The 22,653-nt window shown below is 42.5% G+C and overlaps 1 protein-coding gene across 25 annotated transcripts in view; it reads left to right on the forward strand.

Annotated features, from left to right (window-relative positions):
• Positions 1-22,653, forward strand: part of PITPNM2 (phosphatidylinositol transfer protein membrane associated 2) — a 214,146-nt gene that overhangs the window by 157,173 nt on the left and 34,320 nt on the right. For 18 of the 25 annotated variants that reach the window (XM_037878643.2, XM_037878649.2, XM_043529182.1 and 15 more), the window contains 9 exons: positions 1,439-1,534; positions 7,890-7,991; positions 9,127-9,197; positions 11,358-11,602; positions 12,120-12,309; positions 13,274-13,393; positions 14,199-14,410; positions 21,802-21,977; positions 22,435-22,605. In XM_037878643.2, coding sequence (XP_037734571.1) covers positions 1,439-1,534; positions 7,890-7,991; positions 9,127-9,197; positions 11,358-11,602; positions 12,120-12,309; positions 13,274-13,393; positions 14,199-14,410; positions 21,802-21,977; positions 22,435-22,605 — 1,383 coding nt within the window. Of the gene's footprint in view, positions 1-1,438; positions 1,535-7,889; positions 7,992-9,126; positions 9,198-11,357; positions 11,603-12,119; positions 12,310-13,273; positions 13,394-14,198; positions 14,411-16,182; positions 17,062-21,801; positions 21,978-22,434; positions 22,606-22,653 lie in introns of those variants that run through there. The other 7 variants (XM_043529183.1, XM_043529191.1, XM_043529197.1 and 4 more) reach the window with 4 other exon arrangements.

The raw sequence follows: 22,653 nt of genomic DNA on the forward strand, positions 1-22,653 counted from the left end.
GTTAGTCTTTCAGGTGCCACCGGACTCCTTGTTGTTTTTGTGGATGCAGACTAACACGGTTACCCCCTGATATTTGACAAGAAAGTATTTCTCTCTCTTTGTATGCAGATTTGATCCGTTTTACACTGCCTAAGCAAGACCCCTGGTGTGAGTGGGGCTCTTGTCACCATCCCATATATTATTATGTGCTCTATTTTTAGAAACTAGCATGCGAGTGCATTTGACGTCATTCCAGTGTGATTTAGCTCGGCTATGCCAATCACACTGCTCGCTATTCCCAGAGGGGTGGATGGTGGGATAGTCGGGGGCTACAGAACCAACTAAGCTGTAATTAACTGCCTCTGCTCAGGGTCGCAGTGGTCTTATCACATGACAATTAGGAGGTAAAATTAGAATTGGAAGTATCTGACTCACATATTTAACCCTGTTACAGCAATAGCATAAATAGTTTTCATACAGCCATTACAATAACATGAGCCATTCAATGTCCTTTGTGTGCTAAATGAACATTTTAACCCTGCTGTGTTACATTAGAATGCTGCTGCTACAGGTACTTTGTGTGTGCTCCCTGTTCTATAACATTGACTGGTGCACCACAATCATGAGTGAAACTGAGAGAGTGAGAGCGAGAGCTGGTCTCTCTTGCTTCTTTGTGTATGATTTTCACTTTAGCTGACTTAGTATCTTGTGAAGAGCTCAGCTGAAAAGAGTTCACAGTAGCTAGTTTCTAAATTGCATTTTGAAAGCTAACGCCACAAAAGGTTTACTTAGCACAATGATCTTTGAAATAGAAAATGAAAGGGATCAAGTAGATGTAAGAAAAGGGAGGCAAACAGACGCGGAAGGAATTGTCATGTTCTCTTATTCTCACTGTATGAGTGTAAATCTGGCCATAGTGCACACTGAGAGCTTCCATAAAAATAGTTTGATCACATTTTATTTAAATCACCCCAGTTAAAGTTCAAATAGATCTCTGTTCCAATTGGTATGGAAGCAATTTCCTTCTAGAAAACAGATTATTTCTCTCCACGCTGTTCCATATAGTTTCCCATCTGAAAGTTAGTGGCAGCTGTAGCAGAAGGCTTACAAATCAGACTGTTTCCTTTTTAATTGCAAACTTTAAAAACAAAATGATTTTACACATCCTACTAATGGTTATAAATAGCTGCCGTTCAAAATAGCATAAGTGTGATACAAACAGCTTGCTTTAATGTGGCAGCTTGCGGGCAGGTTATAACCACAGTAAGCAAACAGGACTTGTAAAGTGGTACATTGACATCACACCAGCATCACTGGAATATTGTGCCTTAATCTATCACTGCAGTGATAGATTTTCACAAGGTGCACATGACTATGTTCCTGTAGCGAAGACCATGTCAGGAACACTCTGCCTTGTTTATGTAGCTTTCCGCATACGCCTTTTTTTTGTTTTTTCCAGCAAGCCCCTCCCGCCATAGTATATCCGAGTGGAGGATGCAGAGCATTGCCAGAGATTCAGACGACAGCTCAGATGATGAATTCTTTGATGCACATGGTATGTGGAACCAAAATGGTGATCAGTTGTTTTATCTTCTTAAAGGGTGGAATTGGGAGGGGAGTAGGCAGTGAGACCACCTGCCTTGCTTGAAACTGTATTTTCTATTCAAGGGTTTTATGCAGCATTGATGTAATTCAGAGCAGCACCCAGCAGACTATTTCATTTAACTGGGCAATATTTAAAGTTTAATGTAATCTGTCTGATTATTTTTTAACATGAAATGATCTTGAGTTCTTTTAACATATGGAACTTTGGGGGTTTTTTGATGCGAATGCACCTGGGTAAAGTTCTGCAATTCTCTACACAAGCTGTGGATGTAACTCTTAATATTTCTGATTCAGCATGACTGAGTTTGTTTGTTTTCAAATAGCCAAGTGGTAAAGCTCATAACAAGTAGAGTCCTGTCTGAGTAAGAAGAGACCCTAGTCTGTCTTTAGTAATAGTCCTTTTTAACACCTTGTATGCCTGCACGAAGAAATGCAAAAGGGAGTGAAGGGAGATGTCAGAGTTCACCAGCATTGAAAGTTTTTTTCTCCTGTAAGAATTCCTGAAGTGTTTTACTTGTGGCACCTTAGAGACTAACCAATTTATTTGAGCACAAAAGCTTATGCTCAAATAAATTGGTTAGTCTCTAAGGTGCCACAAGTACTCCTTTTCTTTTTGCGAATACAGACTAACACGGCTGTTATTCTGAACCCTGAAGTGTTTTAGTGTGCTGTAGCTCTCTCCACATATTTTTATGTTCGCTGCTTGTATCTAAAAGGAGGATGCTCTGCTCTACAGGACTCATATTGTATATTTTACTTATTTATTCAGTATGTATTTGTTAAGCACTGACGGTGAGCTCAGCACTGGTACAAAGCACTAACTACCAAGACACCCTTCTCCAAACAACCTTCCAATGATCATCTAACAAGCTGGCTAACCTGCACTGCCGGAGCTGGCAAATGGAGTTGCTGGTACCATTTTGTAAATAGTATTTCGTTCGTTATTGACCATAGCAAGTAGTACAGCTGAAGTGATGTACTCCAGAAAGTTTTGATATCAAATATTACAAACATGCCCCAGATTCTCAGGCTTTCCTTCAAATGTTTTCTTGTGGGAAGTAGCACGCTGCTATAGAGTAAGACTGCAGGTTTGTGCAGGTTAAGAGGCTGCTTTGAGTACAGGTTGGCTCAGGGTTGAAGCCCTAAGTGTCGCTGGCCCAGAAGCCAGGGCTAACTTATTTTATGTGTCTTTATTTATTAACTTCTATAGTTCCTGTAACAACTGTACCTCAGGGCTTTATGATAGCAATATAAACATATGAATATAAGTGAGTCATCTAAACAAACTCATAGCTATCCACCATGCATTTTACCTTTTAATCGCTGACTGATAGAATCTAGAGATGGACAGCATTTGCTTAAATCATCTAGCTCATCTGCTGCAAATGAAAAATTCCTCCGTATTCTGCTTTGACTGCATCCTATTCAGTCTAGGTTGAAATTTGCTTAATTTGATTGTTTTTTTTTGTTCACAAATCGATGTTCTCGACAATGCATATTAAAGCTACTCTGGTTTTTTGGGTAGTGACAATCTGCTACACCCTTTATTGCAGACTAGACGGCTCTCTCATTAGACACCAACTGCACTGGATTTGTGAATATGGAATGAGTGTTTCTTACAGTAAATACTGTAAGAGAGGCTTGCTGGGCCAGTACCATGGAAACTAAGTGTCGATTGGGGTATGAGTCAATGATGAATTCAGCTCCTCATGAGTGCTTCCCGTATACATTCAGATTTCCTTGCTGAATAGTGAGTGTAATCTGAGCCTATAAAGATTTTTATCTTGTTAGACTTTCCACATGTTCTCAGTCACTGGCATGTTCTGGTAAGGAGAGTAAAAATACAGTAATATCTATACTGTAATAAATTATAATAGGAGTAATGTCATATTTGGTGATCATTTAAGCAGCAGTAAGACCTATAATTAAACCTCTCAAGGAAATGAGTTCAATATTTAGATTAAGTTGCTGGAGAAGCTTTGAATTTAATCTCCCCCTTTTTGTTCTCTGTCTGTTTGACACACACGATTTCTCTGGTGTATTCCCGTTGGCAGAGGTATCATGTGGTGTTACCTGTTCGTTCATTCTCTCTGTGCAGTGAAATCAGATCAACTCAAGTTTTATTCGGGTTGGAAGAATTAAATGGCATGCTGACATTACCATTTCCAGGTCGCTATCTTTTATGGTTGAAGTGTTATTAAAAGCACTAAAAATAAACAGTCTTTGCGCAGCAGTGCATTCAACCCCCTTTATATAACTCTTAGCTGTTTATCAGATTTTCTGAAAAGAATAGGGTTTCAAAATCTTTTTGTTCCTGATCCAAAGAACCTTGTAACTAATGGTCTTATTAGTAGCTGTAAAGCAACAAAAAAAGAGAACCCTAGCCTGTGAATCTGAAGATTATAGCTTTTACATCTTGGAGATAGCTGAAATTGCAGTCATTTTTATGTTTATAACTCTTAGTTAAATTTACCTCTTCAGGAAAAAAATCGCTAAGCATGGAACGATAAATACAATTAAAACACAATTACCCTTCAGTGATAAATATGATTTCAAATCAGGATTACATAAAAACTGAACAAAAGCAGTGTTTTATGTGCAGATTTGAGGGGTCATTAATTGGTTTCTCTGCAGTGTCAGAGGGAAGAGTGCCCAAAAGTCAGAGATGGTCTGCTAAAGAATTGGCCTCTGACTGTGGACAGTCTACAGGGAGGGGGCTTTGTTAGATGAAAGAAGAGTTTTAGAATAATGATATTGATACAGTGCCTGTCATCTGACAAGCTCGCTATGCTTAACAAATAGTAATTTAATGAAGGTGAAAGTTGTATGAGGCATAATGTTACACACTCTCTAGTAACACAGATTCTAATGCTCTTCAAAGACACATTTGCTTTGCTGCTATGTCTCCTGAGTCTGGACAAGAAATACTAATGAAGTCACTTAATAACTGTGTTTAATTAAACCTGTCCCTGCAGATAGCTGTGCTTGACTGAATAATGGTGATAGCTCGTAGGAAGATAACTGGTGCACCACAAATCCAATAGTCTTTCTACATTTCCATTTGAGAATTCTAATACTTTTAATAGAGCAGATTTTGCTGGTGGGTTTTTACTATGTTCCACTCTGCAGTGTCGGAGAAACAAATATTTAATATGCTCCAGCTTCCAAGTCTCAAAACTGAAAAAAGCAAAAATCACTTAACAACTTCCTGGCTAGCAATCAGGCAGGTGTGTCAATAGGGGTGTTATACAGTTAAGTCTGTTTGCTTGCCAGACTTGGCATTTTTCAAAGGTGATTGGAAAGAATTTTTCACTTGCTAAGACATGAGCTCAGAGTTCTGAGCAAACTATGATGTCATTATTACATACATCAAACATTTATAGGAGCCTATCACCATACTATCAGAGAGCACTTTACCCAGCTTAAAATTGCATCCAAGACCTTGTCCAGGAATGAGGAGCCATTGCACTATTCCCTCTTTTAGCTCACGTGCTTACAATCTAGAGAACAGAGTGACACCATTGGGCGGGTCTACACATTTAACTTTTGCCAGTACAGGAATGTTGGCAAGGGGTGCAATTTTTTAACAACATGTTTGTATCGGTAAAGCCCTAGTATAGATGTAGTTATACCAGCAAAAAAAATTGCTTTACCTGTATAGCTTATTTCATTCAGGGATATAAGCTATACTGGCAAAAGCACTCTTTTGCCAGTATAAGCTGCGTATACTCTAGGTGAGTTTGTCAATATAGCTATCCTGGCAAATCTTTTCTAGTATAGACTAGGCCTGGTGCCCGGGATTTCTAGCTCATGGTCAGTATAAAGTGGAAGGCCTGTGCAAAGTGGGTGTCTTGTTGCTTTTCCTAAATGTGACCAGGTTCAGGCTTAGATTTATTCAAATTTATTAATGCCCAAAATAGCCTAGGGAATTAAGTTTGCTTTATTCCTTTTAGGTACTTTCGTGTTAAAAATGATGATACTTAGCACCCTTTAATCCAAAGGTCTCAGAGGTAGACAAACAAGGCAGCTAAGCTTCCTAACTCCTCTGGGAGGTATGTATGACAAATGTAGGGATTGCTGCACCCACTCCTGAAATGCAGCAACTCCTGAAGTGGATCATGGTGCCTATTTATTATTTGTATGTCTGTAGCACGTAGGAGCCCTACTCATGGGCCCGGACTCCCACTGTATTACATTCCGTACAAACACAGAACAAAAAAGATGGTCCTTGCTCCAAAGTGCTAACCATATTAGTATAAGACAAGAGGCAACAGATGGATACATGCAGACAGGGAGCACAAAGAAACAATGGGTATGACTACCCTACGGCAGAAAAAAAACTTACTTCAGCGAGTCTCCGTGGCTGGGTTACCTGACTTGGGCTTGCAGGGCTAAAAATAACAGTGTAGACTTTCCAACTCGGGCTGGTGGCCAGGCTCTGAAACCCAGTGAGGGGGAGCGTCTCAGAGCCTGGGCTCCCACCTGAGCATCTACACTGCTATCTTTAGCCCCACAGTATGAGCCCCTTGAGACTAATTCAGCTGACCTGGGCTCTGAGACTTGCTGACATGAGCTTTATTTGGTATGTGTAGACGTACCCAATGAGTCTGTGTCAGTCAGCACGATGGGCAGTGGTCTCAGCCCTCATCAGGTTGTTTTTGGAGGCATCATGGCAAAGGAGAGTTTAGATGGATGATAGTGAATTAGTTTTGTGGGTGTTTATGGGGAGCTCCTCCCAAGCTTGAGTACAGGTGTGGGAGAAAGCACGAAGGCGCTTGTTAGAAAATGTAACAAATGGGCAATGGAGGCTGGTATAATGAGCTGATCAGAGATGAGAGTCAACATTGTGATAGTGAAAGAGAGGTGGTAGGCCGAGAGGGGATAGGCCATCAAGGGTCTTGAAAGTGAAGACCAGAGCTTATGTTTGATGCAGCAGACAAGGGGGGGGGGGGTCAGTGGAGGGATGCAAAGAGAGGGTTGACATGGTCAAAACAATGGGCTAAGAAAACTATGTTTGCAACAGCATTCTCAGTGGATAAGAGGGGGGCAAGATTGCGTTTGTCAAGGCCAAAGAGAAGGATGTTGCAGTATTCAAGACGCAAGATGGTGAAGGCTTGTATGAGAGAGTTAACTGTGTGGATGGATAAGAAAGTCTGTGTCTTAGAGATGTTATGCAGGAAAAATTGGCAAGATTTAGACACGCCCTGCATATGAGGACCTAGAGAGAGATCCAAGTTGAAGATGGTGCCCGCTGTACAAGCGTGAGTGACAGTCAGTATGATGATGGTGTCCACAGTGATCGAGAAGGGAGATAGCAAGGATGGCTGGAGAGGGGGGGGATCAGGAGCTCTGTTTTAGGCACATTGAGCTTGAGCTGGTGGCTACACGACCACAAGGAGATGTCAGCGAGACAAGCCAAGGTTTTAGTTTGGACAGAAGGAGACAGATCTGAAGTAGTAGGGGTAAATCAGTGAGGCTTTTTAAAATCATACAGCAGTGTTTACAATATAGTTTAGGACAGAAAACGTGTCAAGGAAAACACCAAAACTTGGATTCTAACAACTAGCAAGAATTTAAATCTACTTATATATATTTCAGAGCTATACACAGACTACTTGTATACTCTGGTGATTAACGTAAACATCTTTTCTTTTGTATTTAAAATGCATTTTGCTCTCACTGTCCTGAGAGCTGGTGTCTGTATAAGATTCCAGGATAGTCACTCTCTGTGTGTCGCTCTGAAGCCTAGAAGGTCTATTGAGTCAATGTGAAGCAATGGAGACAGCTACAAGAGGATTGAGAACTCCTTTTTGTTTAGAATATCACCAGGTTCAATCATCACTGAGATTTGTGATATGTTACCATCCAATGTTTAAGTCTTCAGCCATTTTGACTTTACAAATTGTACCTGTGCTTCGTACAGCTACAGTACATGTATCTATGCCATGCCAAGAATCCTAGACCATTGTCATACCAGAGGTAACTCAGCCAGTCACCATCCTTACTCTGCAGCTAATTTGCGTGTTCCAATTTTATGGTTACATGAGGGAGACTGCACAGGTGGTGGGTTTCGTGGCCCAACTGCCACATCCACGTGACAGCACGAGCATTCAGCTACTAGTAGATTATACAAACACATTTAAACATTATCTTGCCTCAAATTGCAATGAGGTTACACAGAAGTAATAAAGGTATTCTTTTATTTATAGACATGCTGTATTTTTGTAATGTGTGTATGTGCGTGCATACACACATCTGCACATTCATATACAAGTGTATCAAAAATATTTTTTCTGTCTTTAAAGAGGACTTGTCTGACAACGAAGAGGGGTTCCCGAAAGAAATCACCAAATGGAGTTCCAACGATCTCATGGATAAAATTGGAAGTTCTGAATGCGATGTCCAGGGTAATTTATTTCTTTTTACTTCACACTGTACATAGCATTTTTTACAGTCACTTAATTTAATCTTCATGACCAGCCTCTAAAGAAGATAAAATTTGTTACCCCCATTTTACAGCTGGAGAAACTGAGGCAGAGAGAAGTGACTTGCCCAAGGCCCTGGAGAGATTCAGTGTCCAAGCAGGAGTTAGGAATAGGGAGATCTTGTCTTTCAGACTCTCTCTCTCTCTCTTACGTTCCATTTCAGTTTGATTTCTTACTATAACAAAAGCAATTATCTGATAAAATGATTAAATGCTATGGTGTGGTCTTAAATCACCCATACATTCCTCAGACTTCTTAACCCCTTCTTCTTCCTTGCTCCCTCCCCACACAACAGGGGTTTCTGTTAGGAGAAGGTTTAGCCTTCTCACCTGTATCCTCCTCATCTGATAACATCTTCCTCTCTAAGCCTTTTTGAAGTGCTGAAAGGAAGTTGACTCATCAAGTTAGACGGATTCATCCAGTGATACGGGTGTGGTGAAGATTACACTTGGGCTTTCTTGAGTCAAGTAAATCCACGCATGCAGGAGCAGGTCAAACCCCATTCCCTTGTTAGAGTTCAAATAGCCTCTTCCGTGCTCCTGTGCAGCTGATGGTTTCTAACAGCTGTGCCAGGGTATCTCCCACTGCCGCTCTTTAGTTGCTTGAGAAGAACAGTTATCTCCTTGATGAAGAGACATATGACCAAATTTAGACTGTTGTTAGCAATTTGCAATTCCATTTCCTTCAGTGGGCTGCTGCCTGCTCACACCAAATCTGAATTGTGCCCCTTTTTTCAAAATATGGGCTGTGTCCTCAGTTCTACAGCTGGATGTCCTTTAGAAAAACCTTCATGTTAAAAAAGAGAGAACTACTAGGACATTTAATGATGGTGTAGCTCATGGGTTCTCAGCTTGGGAGGTGACCAAAAAGTGTTGGGATCACACATACCCCATCTTTCCCAAATTGCTAAATGGGAGAGGGAATCTGAGTAGGTGGGAGGTGGATCCTGATGTTGAAAAAATTGAGAACCACTGCCACAGCCAGTGCCATCATTTATATAGCTGCTGTGTAGAATGGAGTCTGGCTGTACTTATATTAGAAACCTCTTTAATTCCAGATGACTTGTATCATGAAACATCAACAGAGTACCATGTTGGTTCCAGTGTGGAAAGGCTAAGCATCATAGAGGTAAGCACTTAGATTGCATCGAATTAAAATCCCCTATTTGTTTAGAGAATGTAACTGGTGAAGTGATGGAGTAAATAGTGTACTTCATTGCTGCAGATGTTTTTTATGTGACCCTTGTGGCATCTCTGTGTCATGGAGCTAATTCATGACCATGCTTACACAGTTACTTCATTAAGGTACCTACCTATGGAATATTGTTAACCACGCATAAAAAACTACAAAGCTTGTGAATGGCAATCATAAAGTTCCTCAGCTGAAAGAACAAATGATGTACCCTTGAACTAGCCTAGCAGCAAACATATTCAGAAGTAGCTGTCAATGCACTGTTCAAAACCCTGTTTGAAAATCATTTTCAAACTTGGTTACAGAGATGGATCCAAATCTGAGCCCCAGATACAAACAGCCCTGATGTACTGAGAAGTTGTGAGCTCTTTGTGGTTCAGGCTCATCTTTCGTTGTAGCACAAAGTGGGGCAGGGATTTTTATTCCTCCCTCTAGAGAGACATGCAAGCTCAAATCACATTATGGACAAATCCTCCCCACCCCCCACCAGAAACCCTCTAGATTTGTTCCAAAATTAACATGCGCAGAAATGAGGTGGAAAACAAGTCGAGTGAGGGTGTAATAGAGTAATTCTAAAATCTGTGAATTGTTCCTTATGGGAAGGAGCCATGTTTTTATTTTACAAGTTTAACAAGTCTTAATTATCCAAGTGTAGTTGTATTTCCAGAAACATGTGTCTTGAAGTCATTTTCTAGGGCTTGATCGGATTAAAGAATCCAAAGAGCCCTCTCCACCCCTAAGCTAGTCAGAAATTCCTTGGGTGTCCTTACCTTTACCACCAGAAGTCATTGAACTTGACAGGAAACGAGCTTACAGGTGACTGCTGATAAGCCTCTGGGTGATTCATCTCAGAACTACACACACAAAACATTTATTACTGAAAGTAAAAGCAATACTGACCTGGTAAAACACTCCTCCCATGCTTTTAGTCATGCACTTCCAGACAAGAATCCACTTTATAGACACCGTAGTGACACCAAAGTGAATGAAGGTGTAAGTTACAGAGACTAATAATAATAGTTAATAATACTTAGCTCTTATACAGCGTTCCATCCATAGACAAATTCTAACTAGAAATTCCATTGCTTGAAGTCTTCAAATATAGTCTGGATGTCTTTCTGAAAGATTCCATAACTCAACCAGAAGTTATGGGCTTGGCGCAGGATCTGTTATATGAAATTCTCTGGCCTGTGTTGTACAGGAGGTCAGGCTAGATGATCAGAATGGTTCCTTCTGGAACTAAAATCTATGAATCTCAAACTCACTCTTTTGAGTTGGGTGAATATCACTACCCTCATGTTACAGATAGACACATCATCCATAGACCTTGGTTTCTCTGATATGGGTGGATGTGGGGAAGAGTTTATACTGTTATTACTTGTGCTAGGAAAAAGTATGACTTGAGTTACTCTACAGAACTGTCAGTCTGGCACCTTTTCATGAGCACAAAATTCACGATAAAAATGACATTGCATTCTCAGAAAAAAATGTTCAAAGAGCTGATGTTTGGGTTAACCTAATAAGGTTTGGAATGTAGCCTTTGTTAGCATACAGGGATAAGGTGATAGGAGAAAGGATTAGAGCAGGACTCCACAGTGTTTATGCTAAAATTATATGATGACACCTTAAATATATGTTGAATGTTTTGACCTGGTCAAATGCAGTGAACGTTAGTGAAGGAGTCAGTGACACTAGTTATTAGCCAGATTTTTAATAATATGATACAGGTTAAAATGGATATTTTTGCACATGCTTTTGGGGTATCAGCATTACCTCATAGGCATTTCAGGAAGAAAGAATCAATTTTCTTTAAAGATACCCTCACTACGGGATTCCTTCTTGGGCTTGAAATCCCCACAGTTGTGTATCTTGAAGTGCACCAATTACAGTTGTATGGACAATGTATGTGTTTTGTTGCTATTGGGTAGGAATTGGCCTGTCCCCTGGAGGTGCTTGTATTTCAGGGGCAGTGTTGTAAGTACGTTGTGAAGGGCTGTAGAAGAGAAGGTGCTAAATAAACATAGTGTTGTTGGGGCAAATACCAAAGGCTTGGGGGAAACAAGTACTTTCACTATATTTTGTTTCATTTCCTTTTAGGATGAATCAGTGCAGCCATTAATGCAGCCAAGCAAAATCCACGTCCTAATCTTGGTACTACATGGAGGAAACATCCTGGATACAGGAAGTGGTGATCAGAATTCTAAACAAGGAGATGTCAATACTATCACAACAGTGTTTGATACAGTAATAAGGGTACATTACCCAGCTGCTCTTGGACACATTGCAGTCAAGCTAGTCTCTTGCCCAGCCATCTGCTCAGAAGCCTTTTCACTGGTATCCAAGTAAGTTAGTGCTCCTTTATCTTGGAGAGGGGTACATTTGTAAAATTTTACTCTGTTGTAGTGCATCTATAATCAACACTATGGGGTATGCTCTGTCCTTGTTGAGGATGCTCAATATTGATGAGAGCTGTCCACACACTTTGAGAGCGCACTTTATTAATTAACTAGCAAGACTTCAAGCCTCAATTTTATACATGGCTGTAATGAATACAATAGCAGTGCAGCTCGAGTTCTGTGATTTATTTACTCAAACTAGTCAGATAAGTACTTAAACTTGAATTTACAGAGTTATTGTCCAAGGGTCATTCTGACTGTGTGTGTTCTCTGAAGGTTTAGGTTTAAGGGGGAAAGAAGTGTGTTTTCCCCAGCCCTAGAGCATTTCTACCAGCAAGAGAACACACAGCTTTTGTACTTTGAGATTTTTTTTTTTATGATCTGAAACATTGATTGTGCTGGCTGCAAATGATGAACTCATAATGCAAGCCTCTGTCTCTTTCATCTCCTCTCCTATATTCAGCCTCAGCCCTTACAGTTATGATGAAGGATGCCTCTCCAATAGTCAGGATCACATTCCACTCGCTGCACTTCCTCTGCTAGCAACATCATCCCCACAATATCAGGAGGCGGTAGCCACGGTGATTTTGAGAGCCAATCAAGCCTACAGCGAGTTCATTAAATCAGAAGAAGGCACATCATTTACTGGCCAGGTGGGTAAGCAGTTTTAGAACAATAAAATGAAGAGCAAACAAGGCCATTTCCCTCTGAATCTCTTGGAAGAGTTGGAAAAGTTTGACAATGCTGGGCTAATTTATGAAAATGTTTTCTTGGGCTTCTTGTTGTGTTTTTAAGATAAAGATTTTCCCTTATTTTACATTGTTCTTATTGGAGATTCATTTTTATAAGAAGAAAATGCAAATTAGAGCTAAGAAATTTAACTGTAAACATGTGAAGCTTAAACGAAAGACACCATAGGTGTGATGTATCTCTCCAAATGAGGTGTAAGAAATGCTCTTTATCTGTTTTAGGTACTCCTCTGGCCCCCATTACTGTAACATCTGAGCTCCTCACAATCTTTAACGTATTTATCCTCACAACGCCCCAGGAGGTAGGGCAGTGCTATTGTCCCCACTGGAGTTCTACAGCCTCCAGACGAGGAACTGAGGCACCGAGAGGCTAAGTGACTTTGCCCAAGTTTGCACACAAAGTTTGTGAGAATTGAATCTGGGCCTCCTGAAACCCAGGGTGGTGCCTTAACCACTGGACTGTCTTTCCTGCCATGTATCACAAGTGCTTCTGCCTCTCCCCACCTTTTATAATCAGGGTTTTCACGACCTCCCATATGGGAAGAAATTATCTCAGATCCTGCCTCAAGCCAGATCTGCTCCATAGCTGGAAACCTTCCAGAGTACCTCACAGCCTGGTATAGAGTAACTGCTGACCCAGAACTCACCCATCTGAGACATGATGGTCAATAATTCCATAATTGCTTGGGCTAGCAAGGACTCCTAGGTAGATATTATGTGATTAAGCAGTGATGCTGATAAATACATGAAGGATCTCATGTTCCCCATTTCCTGGGCTTAAATCCTTTATTCCTTTAGCTAGTATTTCTGTGAATTCAAAGTGAGCGGGATCATTTTGGGGTTTTTTCCCACCTCTGGTTTCTTTCAGGTCTGTTTGGTAGGGGACTGCGTAGGAGGAATCCTGGGATTTGATGCCTTATGTTACAGCAATCAGAGTGTGTCTGAGAGCCAAAACAGCAGCCGACGAGGGAGTATTGTGAGTGTGCAGGTAATGCAGCCTACTAGAAACCAGTCAGGATAACCGTGTTGGCCACAGAACTTCCCTGTCCGCCCCTAGCTCCAGACGGAAGGGAGGGCTCCATGTTTAATCCTTCCCTCTTCTACCTCCAGTCATCCCCCTGTGCCCAGGAGATAGGCACTATGGAGGACTGGTTAGGACTCTGTCAGTGATGCCCTAATATCAGCAATAGTCACCACTGCTAATGGGGTTGTCAAAGCATAAGAATGTATTTTAGAAAACATGGACTGTTTCTAATGTATTTAGGGCTTTCGTCAGAAAGAACAAAGCTCCATTTTCCAGTTTCATGGAGGGTGTGTGCACGCTGGGGTGTGTGCTTGTGTCACTACTTTTGGGGTAGGCTTTGCCCAACCCTGCTGTTTTGTATTATACACCCGCCTAGTGGCTATAGAAATGTTGTTTCGTTTTAGGTTTCAATACCAGAAATCTCATATGAAGCTAGTTTTTTTTAGTATACTTGTCAAGTGAAAATTCATCACAGACTAGGATGTTCTGAGTAATCTTGCTCAGGACCATCAAACCTCCTATTCTCCCAGATGGTGTGAGCGGAGCTTCAAGTTGTTAGTGTCCTTTTTAAGCTTTTCAGTTGCACTCCGAGGTAGGTAAAGTAGAAAAATTCCTGGAGTCCACTTAGATAGGTGTGTTAGGAAATGGAGAGATTAGGTAGATTTGAACTGGAACAAATGAGGAGGCAGTGCGGTTGTTTGAAGAGGGAGGGTCTAATGTGGTTGCACTTCTGACTTGTTGCCTGATGCCTGTGTACTTCAAATCCTAGGACACTGACCTCCTGTCTCCTGGAATAATTGTGAACAACAGTTATTGTTCCAGTGGCTCCAACCTGGAGGCTAGCAGACACCTCAGCAGAAGCAACATTGATATTCCTCGTAGCAACGGAGAGGATCCAAAGAAGCAGCTACCCCGAAAAAGGAGTGATTCATCAACGTACGAAATGGACACAATAAAGCAACATCAGGCATTCCTTTCAAGGTAAGGTTTCAAAGGAACGGTGAGTCAGGAATCCCCGGGGGCAAGAGAGATGCCCGTGTGCAGTTTTAATGTTGTTTTGTAACCCCGGGGATGGCAAGGATGAGGAATGTTGCTGAAGAATATTAGAGGTGTTCAGATTCCATTGGCAAGTGTGGGCTTTGCAGAGGAATTACCAGCAGTGTTCTATGGTACCGTGTGATTGTGGGGACAAAATTACCCATGAGTTGCTGCTGTGCTGCACCCATGTTACAGTGAGCGTAAAATGGCCACATAAGAGTAGCAAGAGGTTGGTGGTTATTTTTTTGCCATGTTACTGCAGCAGGATGGAGCAAATGGAGCAGGGGTGGCCAACCTGAGCCTGAGAAGGAGCCAGAATTTAACAATGTACATTGCCAAAGAGCCACAGTAATATGTCAGCAGCCCCCCATCAGCTTCCCCCGCCGTTCTCAGCACTTTGTACCCACTGGCAGTCCTGCCGATCAATGCCTCCCCCTCCTTCCCCGCACCTCCCGATCAGGTGCGGGGAAGGAGGGGGCGGCGCTGATGGTGGGCAGGAGGCTCTGGGGTGGGGGAGGGAAGTGAGGGCACAGCAGGCTCAGGGGAGGGGGCAGGAAGGGATGGAGCGGGGGCAGGGCCTGTGGCAGAGCCAGGGGATGAGCAGTGAGCACCCCCCAGCACATTGGAAAGTTGGCACCTGTAGCTCCAGCCCCAGAGTCGGTGCCTGTACAAGGAGCCGCATATTAACTTCTGAAGAGCCGCATGTGGCTCCGGAGCCACAGGTTGGCCATTCCTGAAATAGTGTGTCTGTAACCAGTGCAGCTACGGACAAGGCAAGAGAACTTAGAGTCAAATGTCATTTTAAATTTAGTCATCTCTCAAAATTGATCCTGACCTGGCTGGCCTGTTGGTCAGAGAGATGGGCCTGAGCCATCTGTTATGAGCATCCCTAAACACTGGGATATTTTGAGGATGGATATGAACGCTGACGCTGGGCCCTTCCCAGGTTCATAGGGCCCTTCGCTGCTATTCTGGAGACACGAACTCAGGGCAGTAGTCCCTTGCTCCCAGGCCATGGGGTTTGGGATGCTCTAGGTGCAGCACTACAGTCCCCAGAATTGCTCAGCTTTGTCCAATACTGACCCTGACCCTGTTTAAGGAGCAGCATTGACTGGTCTGAAGGGTGGTTCCAGCCAAGCCTTCTTGCCTGGAGGTGAGTGGGAGGAGCCCAGGGCCTCGCATGTCAAGCAGGGAGATGAGGGATCCTCATGGCTCTGCCAGAGATGCAGTGGATACCTGGGAGAAGAAATGAGATGATCATGGGTCCTAAAAGAACAGAATCCTAGGCATTAGAGATGGAAGAGACCAATTAGTTCCCATCCAGGATGTCCCCAGTTAGTGCGGGAGTGTCCTCGACAGGTTACTCAGGGTATGTCTGCGCTACAAAATTAGGTCAATTTTTATAGAAGTTGATTTTTCGGAAGTGGTTTTATACAGTCGATTGCGTGCGTCCCCACAAAGCACAGTAAGTCGGCGGAGTGCATCCACAGTACCGTGGCTAGCGTCGACTTTCGGAGCTGTGCACTGTGGGTAGCTATCCCACAGTTCCCACAGTCTCCACAGCCCATTGGAATTCTGGGTTGATCTCCCAATGCCTGATGGGGCAAAAACATTGTCGCGGGTGGTTTTGGGTACATGTCGTCAGTCGTCCCTCCCTCCGTGAAAGCAACGGCAGACAATTGTTTCATGGCTTTTTTTCTGGGTTAACCACGCAGACGCCATAGCACTGCAAGCGGGAGCCTGCTCATCTCACTGTTACCACTGCTGTTGCGGGCAAGTCTACTGTGGGGGCTGCTGTGATTCAAGTAGCCAATGCAATCATTGACGTTGTGCTATCAAGGGTAATGACTCTGGGAAATGTGCGGGCCTTTTTAGATTTTAGGTGCATCGTATTCCTGGCCTTTGTCGCTGGTGAAGAAATCTTGCAGCCATACATTCCACATGTAACAGCTCCAGAGCTCTTGCTCTTTTGCCTTGGCCACACAGCAGCCGCTCCTGGGTGCCTTCGCATCAATGGTGAACAGCTCCACCGCTTCCGCTGCAACTCTGCTATCCTGATCTCCTGCGAGCTGGAGGCTTCTGCCTCAGGCTGCTTTCCAACCAGCAGCACCGCGCGGTTGCATCTACCCCAGCCTACCCCTTGCTCCCATGGCTCATGAAGCCTGGACAGAAGTAAGGAGCAGTTCAACTATAGGCTGAGCAAGTGCAGAATGGTGGTAGAATGTGCCTTTGGATGTTTAAAAGCTCGCTGGCGCTGTTGGTCAGACCTCAGCGCAACCAACATTCCCATTGTTATTGCTGCTTGCTGTGTGCTCCATAATATCTGTGAGAGTAAGGGGAGACGTTATGGTGGGGTGGGAGGTTGAGGCAAATCGCCTGGTGTCCGATTTTTAGCAGCCAGACACCGATTAGAAGAGCACAGCAAGGCGCGCTGCGCATCACAGAGACTTTGAAAACCAGTTTCATGACTGGCCAGGCTACGGTGTGACAGTTGTGTGTATTTCTCCTTCACGCAAACCCGCCCCCTTTGTTGATTTTAATTCCCTGTAAGCCAGCCACCCTCCCCACTTCGAAATAAAGTAACTGTTGTTTTGAAACCATGCATGCTTTCTTTATTAATTAAAAAAAATTGAGATAACGGACAAGGTAGTTTTGGGTGGTTTTGGGTACATGTCGTCAGTGACCATTCCCTCCCTCCGTGAAAGCAATGGCAGACAATCATTTCTCACCCTTTTTCCTGGATTGCCTGTGCATACGCCATAGCACTGCAAGTGAGAGCCCACTCCAATCACTGCTGCAGTTGTGAGCATTGTAAACACCTCGAATTTGCCCTTGGAGATTTTGACATATATATTGGCATTATGTCTTTTGGAACAGAGTTCTGTTAGCATGGATTCATCTCTCCATGCAGCGATCAGATCCAGTTCCTCCCTTTCGGTCCATGCTGGAGCTCTTTTGCGATTCTGGGACTGCATGATCACTTGTAATGATGAGCTCGCCAAGCTGGCCAAACAGGAAATGAAATTCAAAAGCTCCCCAGGGCTTTTCCTATGTACCTGACTAGTGCACCTGAGTTGAAAGTGCTGTCCAGAGTGGTCACAATGGAGCACTCTGAGATAGCTCCCAGAGGCCAGTAACGTCGAATTGCATCCATGCTACCCCAAATTCGACCCAGCAATGTCAATTTTAAGAGCCCTTTAAGTCGACAAAAATGTCTTCATCATATGGACGGGTACAGGGTTAAATCGACCTAACGCTGCTAAATTCGACCTAAACTCGTAGTGTAGACCAGGGCTCAGACTGAGCACAGCATTAGATTTAAGTGTTGTAAGCTTTGGGTCCCCCCATCACTTCCCTTGCTCCCCACTCTAACAGAGTTTGCTATGAGGAAGGTTTTTGTTCTTGCTCTTCAGCCTGAATTTTCCCTTTTGGGAAATCTTTTTCATAACACCCTCCTGAATCTCCCAGTGCATAGGCTCAGCCAGAGGCATGTGTTGTATATTTACAGTATTGCCAGCACAGGCAGCCAAAGCTGCCTCTGCCCTGTTAAGCCCCTCCTCCAAATTAATGTGTACCCTTTACTAAGCATGGAGCCTGTTCAGTTACATCAAAAGTCTGTTTCAGTTTCTTATATGTATTGAGAACCTTAAGTAGCATAATAATGAATTTTTTAAATGGTTCACTAGAAAATCACTTAATTTATTATTTATTAATTGAATTACTTTCCTAGAGGAAGGTCCTGTTACCACTTAAATACTGTTCAAGGAGCACCTCTTTGAAGCAGGACACTTATGTCATCACTGCTGCATTTCTATCGGCTTGTGGAATTAGGAGAGTTCTAGACATTTTCTACTGATCCTTCCCTTTCACTGCCTGACAAGCGATGAATCCTATATGCAACTCCAAGCCTCATTCTCCTACACCAGCTAAGATTGTCTTTCCATTCCAACTTGGGGGCTTGGACTCTACTCACCTGTCAGGGGCCCTTTACTAAAAGATCTATACAAGAGGGAAGGTATGAAAGTGAATGGCATTGGGGCATGGAACTGCTATATTAAAAAAAGATGGCTGCATTTAGGAAAACCAGTAAGCTCTTTCCACCAGGGTAATAAAAAACAATCAGTCTCTTGTCGTAGCTTAGCAAGGCAACCTCCCATATTAGACAGGCAAATGCTGGTCAAATCAAAACGTACTGTTTTCTCCTCCTTGCTTGCTCTAGAAGGCAGAGAGGAATGTACCTGGATTGAACCAAGGAACATGGCCTTATTTGGTATCTGGCAAGCAGCTTCCTGTTTACTTTGTAAAATGGGTGGTGGGCTCGGAGTGGGCTAGGGATATTGGCAGCTCCATTGTGTTTACCTCTGTATCACTGCATATAACCAGAGTGTTACATTACACTCTGCTTATGATGATTGATTAATGAATAGCAGGGTTACCAGTACACTTTCCTATCACTACATAACTTTATCACTAGTATCAATTTTCGCTATGAAAACCAAGACATGATGTAACATGGTTACATGGCTTAGTGCAGAGATCTTGGCAGGAGAGAGACCCAAGTTTTCCTAATGAGCACAGCAAATGTGTGTCATTCAGGCAGCCTGGCATACGGTGATCTTTCCTTTGGTGCCCAATGCAGACTTTAGCACATGCCAAAGACAGATTAATTTTCATTCATGTGTTAGACTTATCCACTACTTTGGGACAATGCCCAGCAAAGTCGGAGCATCATCTGGTGAGAGGACCACTCTTTTATTTTTAAATTCAATCCTTCTGCACAGCTACAATATTTCTGGTTGTGTTGGTTTTATATTACTATCAATTAGTTGACTTGCTACTAAACCCAGTTTGATCCTGTCTAATCAATGCAGCTGTAGCATTATAAAGGAAAAGCAGGACCATCTGGATTGCTTGGGACATGATGGATTGTGATTCCCCCTCAGATCTCATTTCCTTTGATTCCCAAAAGGGCTGTTGAATGTCCACTAAAATGAGAAAAACTGTACCAAATGGCTTAATAGAGTATGTTTTTTTTCCCACATACCCGACCTGAGGGAGGCTGCAGGAGGAAGGTGCTTGGAATGTAACAGAAATTAGAACCCATCTAGAAAATCCATTCCTGCCATAATACATCTGATATATGTGCTGTTTGTCATTTTGTGTATTCATTTAAATCAAGCTAATGGACTGGGTCTTCTCTATAAGGGTGAACTCGTTGCTTATCAAGTTGTCTTAGTTACACATAAGACCAACGTGTTGCAGCCCTGACAGCTAAAATGGTTCTAATTTTACCAGAGGATTGTTCTTTTGCACACACACGCTAACATCATGCGTTCTAGCAGCATGACCTCCTGGAGCATTGTTCATATCACAGGAAGGGAAACAGGCTCATTTTAGCTGTCATTGCTGTTCACTGTCTTGATGCCACTGTTTTGACTTTCTCAATGATTTGTGTGCATAGTATAAGCAAGCATCATAACTTGCTCTCGTTGGTAACCAAAACTCTAGACATAGAGCTGTGTGTGTATTGCAGAAAATACATGACAGTGTGGTGTGGTGCAAAGGTTTTATTAGTGTCTGCCTAGATTGGCAGCCAGTGGAGGCACAATGAGGAAAATAAAATCAGAGGGAAACCAATTTGCCGCCTTCCCAACTGTGTGTGTCATTCGCAGCTGTTAATTTGTCAGACTGGCGTTCTCAGATGAAGGATGCATGCAAGGGCAGCTGCTCCAGTATCCCAGTTGGCATAGTGCACACAGCCATGTTCCACTGGGGGCTCCAAGGCAGCAGCAAGTAGCAGGACTTCACTGCACAGCCTGGCAGCCACTTTCAGAAGTGCCCCTAAGGAGTGAGCACTTTGTGCATGCAGAGCTAGGGCAAATTGCAGTGACCCCCTCTAGAACTCTGCCCCAGAGCCGGGAAGGGCAGTGTTGTTTGGGTCATCCCTGACTCCAGGCCAGTAGAACTTTTCTCTCAAACCAAGCTGTCATGTAATTCATTTATCCCCCTTATTTTACAGGAAAATTCTTTTAACTATGTTACAGAGAGCTTTAAATACAGCCAGATTGTCTTGGTCCAACTCTGCGGGCCTTGGAAAATTACAATTCAGACTCAAAGAGTCTGAAAAAAACCCAACCTTCTTTATTCCCTAAAATAACCTCTTTCTAATTCATACATTGTGATATTTTGCATCTGATAGCTCACAATCCACCAGCTCTGGAATAAAAACAAGCACTTTATCCTGTTGGAAGCTGGAGTCATCCCCAGCTCACCCATGTAAGACAGCTTGTGTTTCTAACACTATTGGAGTTCCAGGAATATTGGACTTTATACTTGTCCTTTAAATCTGCATATTGCCACCCTGCACTTCAGACCCATTGAATTTTGTAGGGAAATTAGACACTTTAGAAGGGGGAAAAGAAACAAATTAGGGGCAGGCTTGAAGCTTTCTGAAGCTGCTCAGGATGGCGCAAGAGGGGAGTTTAAAATGTGAGTAGTCATGACACACATGGATTACTGTGCAGAATCTAGGGAAGGATATTGCTGGTGAATGATAAATGCAGTTCATCACATGGAAATCACCACCATAGTATATGGGGTATAAATGTGTATATGTTTTTATATAAGTTTATGCTGTTAGAAAACTCTGTGGCGTGAAGTCAGTGCACAAGAATGTAGGAAACCCTCTTGCAGATTTAGATCTTTCTTCTTCTCTTTCCCCTCCCATTTTCTTTTTTCTTTCCTTTGTAATCCCCTAACATTTTTCCCACTTCCTTGAAGAAGAAATGGGTAAGCAAAGCTCACTGCTTTCTGTAGCACTGAGAAATAGAGTGATGAAAAGAAAAAATGATGAAAAGAATTATGTTGACAAGAAAAGAGACAGTAATAACAATACATGTACTTGGAGTTAAGTTAAAATTGATTGTAAATGCTGCCTTTTGCATGGTACTATAGTAATTTTTGTTTGCTCTTGCTAGCATGCAAATTACTACTTCAGGAGCAGCAGCCAGCATTTTACTCAAACCCACAAAGAGCGTATTAGAGATTGGAGGAGTGGGGACAGGAATCCTAGAGATTGTAGCTCACTTGGAGCTTGAATTTATGGACTGGATCATATCAGTGAAACAAGGGGACTCTGCTCTGATAGGGTAGCTCACTAGCATGTAGAGGCACAGGTGATTAATGGATACATTTCCTTTTCTTAAAATAAGAATTGTCTACACGATTAGCCACATTACAATCTGTGTTCATTTTTTCTAAAAAACCCCACACCCTTGTGAACAAAATTTTGGCTTTTGACCCTGTTCTTATTTATGAATTTATTGTTGTTTTAGTTTACATTCTAGTGTTCTGAGAAATGACCCAGGATCCAGACGATCGAGTAGCTCCACAATGTTGGATGGAGGAAATGTTGGAAAATTTGAATTTGAGATCACTGATTTCTTCCTGTTTGGGTCTCCCTTGGGCCTGGTCCTTGCATTGAGAAAAACCGTCATCCCAGCTCTTGACAGTAGGTTTTGGCATGTACCAGTAGTTCCATTTAGTGGGCATTTTAAATACCTTCTACAAAAAAAGGCTTTCAGACTTGCAAAGAAGAAATCCAATAACTTGGATGAGATGAACTGTAGAACATATTGTAAAACTAAATTATATATGTGTTGTTCCACCATACAAGTTAGTACTAGCTACTCCTATAAATATTGATTACACATTTTTTGTCATTGAACCCTAGACAACAAAAATCTAAAAATATGCTGCAAAAAATTTAGTAAAGTATGTTCCAAAGAAACATCAGTTGTCCTGCTTGATTTACAACTGGAGTGTGATGAAAGTAAGCACTCTTAAAGGGCTTTTTTCCCCCAATGCTTTACAGATAGTATATCACCTTTTAAATAGATTTATACGAGCCTCACAAATAACTTTGTAATACTTGGGAGTTTCTTTTTCCCCCCTCCTTTTCTCCTTAGTCTTTCAGCTGAGGCCAGCCTGCCAACAAGTCTATAACCTGTTCCATCCTGCAGACCCATCTGCCTCACGCCTGGAGCCCCTTTTGGAAAAGAGATTCCACGTGTTGCCTCCCTTCAATATTCCACGCTACCAGAGGTTCCCATTAGGTGACGGCAGTTCTGCTCTTCTGGGTACGTCAGTTTTTATCTATCATCTGTCTATGCCCAAAGGCTGTGCTC

Source organism: Chelonia mydas, chromosome 15, assembly GCF_015237465.2.
Source record: "Chelonia mydas isolate rCheMyd1 chromosome 15, rCheMyd1.pri.v2, whole genome shotgun sequence".
Taxonomy (NCBI): domain Eukaryota; kingdom Metazoa; phylum Chordata; order Testudines; family Cheloniidae; genus Chelonia; species Chelonia mydas.